Genomic DNA, 1,871 nt, shown 5'->3' on the forward strand with positions numbered 1-1,871 from the left:
GGTAAACGACATCCAACTATCTATAGTTATCTTTTAGTTTATCTCAAAATAAGTATCTATTTTTAACAGTAAGTGTGATAAAAATCACATGTCCCAAATTTTAATATCACATACATATCCATAAATTAAATGAATACACGTAAGCAGATAAATTAAAGAAATATGAACTAAATAAATGAAAATCTGTTGTGTTTTAGTATAAGAGACATGTTTGAAACTGTGTTATTATGGGACAAGTGATTTTTATCTCTTTAGTTATGAGATGAATTTTTTTTACCTATTATTATCAAAAGTAAAATTATTATTTAGTTATTTAAGAATATAAATAATTACATATTTTTAAATTTTTTGTCATTTTTACCGTAAATATTTATTTTTAAGGGAAACTATATTTTATGGTTTGTATATTTTATAGTAGGGAAAGTGACTCAAATAGTCATTTGACTCATACAGATTGGTATGTTAATCATTCTTCTGTCGGCTTTACACAAATGTCATTACGTCCACAATATCTACATCTGTAATATTGCTGACGTGGCTAAAAGACAGAAAATTCAGATTTCATCAGGTTAACAAGTGATACTGTCGTAATTACAGACTTGATTGTCGTAATTGCGGATTCGACCGTCACAATCATGAACCTGGATAGAATTTGATAATAATAATAATAATAATAATAAAAACTCAAATGCCAATTTAGAGTGTGTTTGGGATTGCTTATTTGAAACAAATTATGTTTTTCTATAAAAGTACTTATCAACTTATTAAAAGTCAGAATGGTTTAATTTTTTCAAAAACTTCTTATTATCAGTTTGGCACCGATATAAGTTGTTTATCCAAACACTCAAAAATACTTATTACGAATGACATATCAAAATAAATCAATAAATTATTTTTATAAGCAATTTCAAACAACCTTTGCTTCAGGGGAATTACTATTTTGAGTTAATTTCCTTCTATAGTATTTGGTTAGAACAGCCAACACCCATTGTGTGACGAAAACCAATTTGTCCAACCGACAGTAGAAAAAGCAAGTGCAGAGAAACGAGAGAGGGAAGGCATCAATGGGGGCACTGACGGCATCACTGATAGCCATAGTTGGATTGGCGTTAGGCTGGATCACCATCGAAATCGCCTGCAAGCCCTGCCTCGAGCAAGGCCGTGAAGCAATTGATCGTAATCTCAATCCTGATTACGATCCCGACGACGACGACCCTACCCTACCTCTTAATCCTAACCCTCTTCCTTCAGATCACAACGTTTCTGCTGATTCCAGTTCCACAGTCGCCAAGATTGTCTGATTGTTCCACCATATCTCTTCGTTTCGATGTTCGTTTCACCTGATTTCGTACGTCTTCCGTCTCTTTGTTTATTTCTTCTGATTAATTTTATTATGTTGTCATCTGTTTTGAAATTGAACGAAAAACGAGAAGAGTCCTTCCCAAACTTGATATAAACGGCAATTCGACATGATTTAGAAGATGAAGTCTCGTTGAAATCATTTATGCCTTTCGATTTGATGCTATCTATTGTTATCTTTCGTATGTTTCAATCTTATCCTAAAGTTGTTATCCGGACTTTTATTTGAGGATCAAAATGATGAAATTTTAGTTTTGTTATAGATAAAAGTTTGATGCATAAACAAAACAACTAGAATCGTTTACAGTATGAAAGTTGAGGAGCAAAAAAAAACCAAAGATGTCAATGTTTTTAAGTATTTTGAAAGGTACCTGATTGAATTATCAAAATTTAAAAGTAGCCAGAACTAGGTTTTTGTGCCATTTTCTGGCAGTGTAGTTGAATTTGAAGTCAATTTGGATTAAACATTGAGAAATTTGAGCTTATCTTTGAATATTAGATGATGGCATTGA

The 1,871-nt window shown here is 31.6% G+C and overlaps 1 protein-coding gene across 1 annotated transcript; it reads left to right on the forward strand.

Annotated features, from left to right (window-relative positions):
* Positions 1 to 993: 993 nt before the first annotated feature.
* Positions 994 to 1,573, forward strand: LOC112526678 (outer envelope membrane protein 7). The gene has a single exon (XM_025137057.1). It carries the CDS (start codon positions 1,065 to 1,067, stop codon positions 1,299 to 1,301), a length of 237 nt encoding a protein of 78 aa, XP_024992825.1. The 5' UTR covers positions 994 to 1,064; the 3' UTR covers positions 1,302 to 1,573.
* Positions 1,574 to 1,871: the final 298 nt, after the last annotated feature.

The sequence above is a fragment of the Cynara cardunculus genome (genome assembly GCF_001531365.2).
Source record: "Cynara cardunculus var. scolymus isolate 2C chromosome LG 14, CcrdV1, whole genome shotgun sequence".
NCBI lineage: Eukaryota > Viridiplantae > Streptophyta > Magnoliopsida > Asterales > Asteraceae > Cynara > Cynara cardunculus.

What these genes read in the sequence shown, in the direction of transcription:
- LOC112526678 (XM_025137057.1), top strand. Translation starts at nt 1,065, where the DNA reads ATGGGGGCACTGACGGCATCACTGATAGCCATAGTTGGATTGGCGTTA.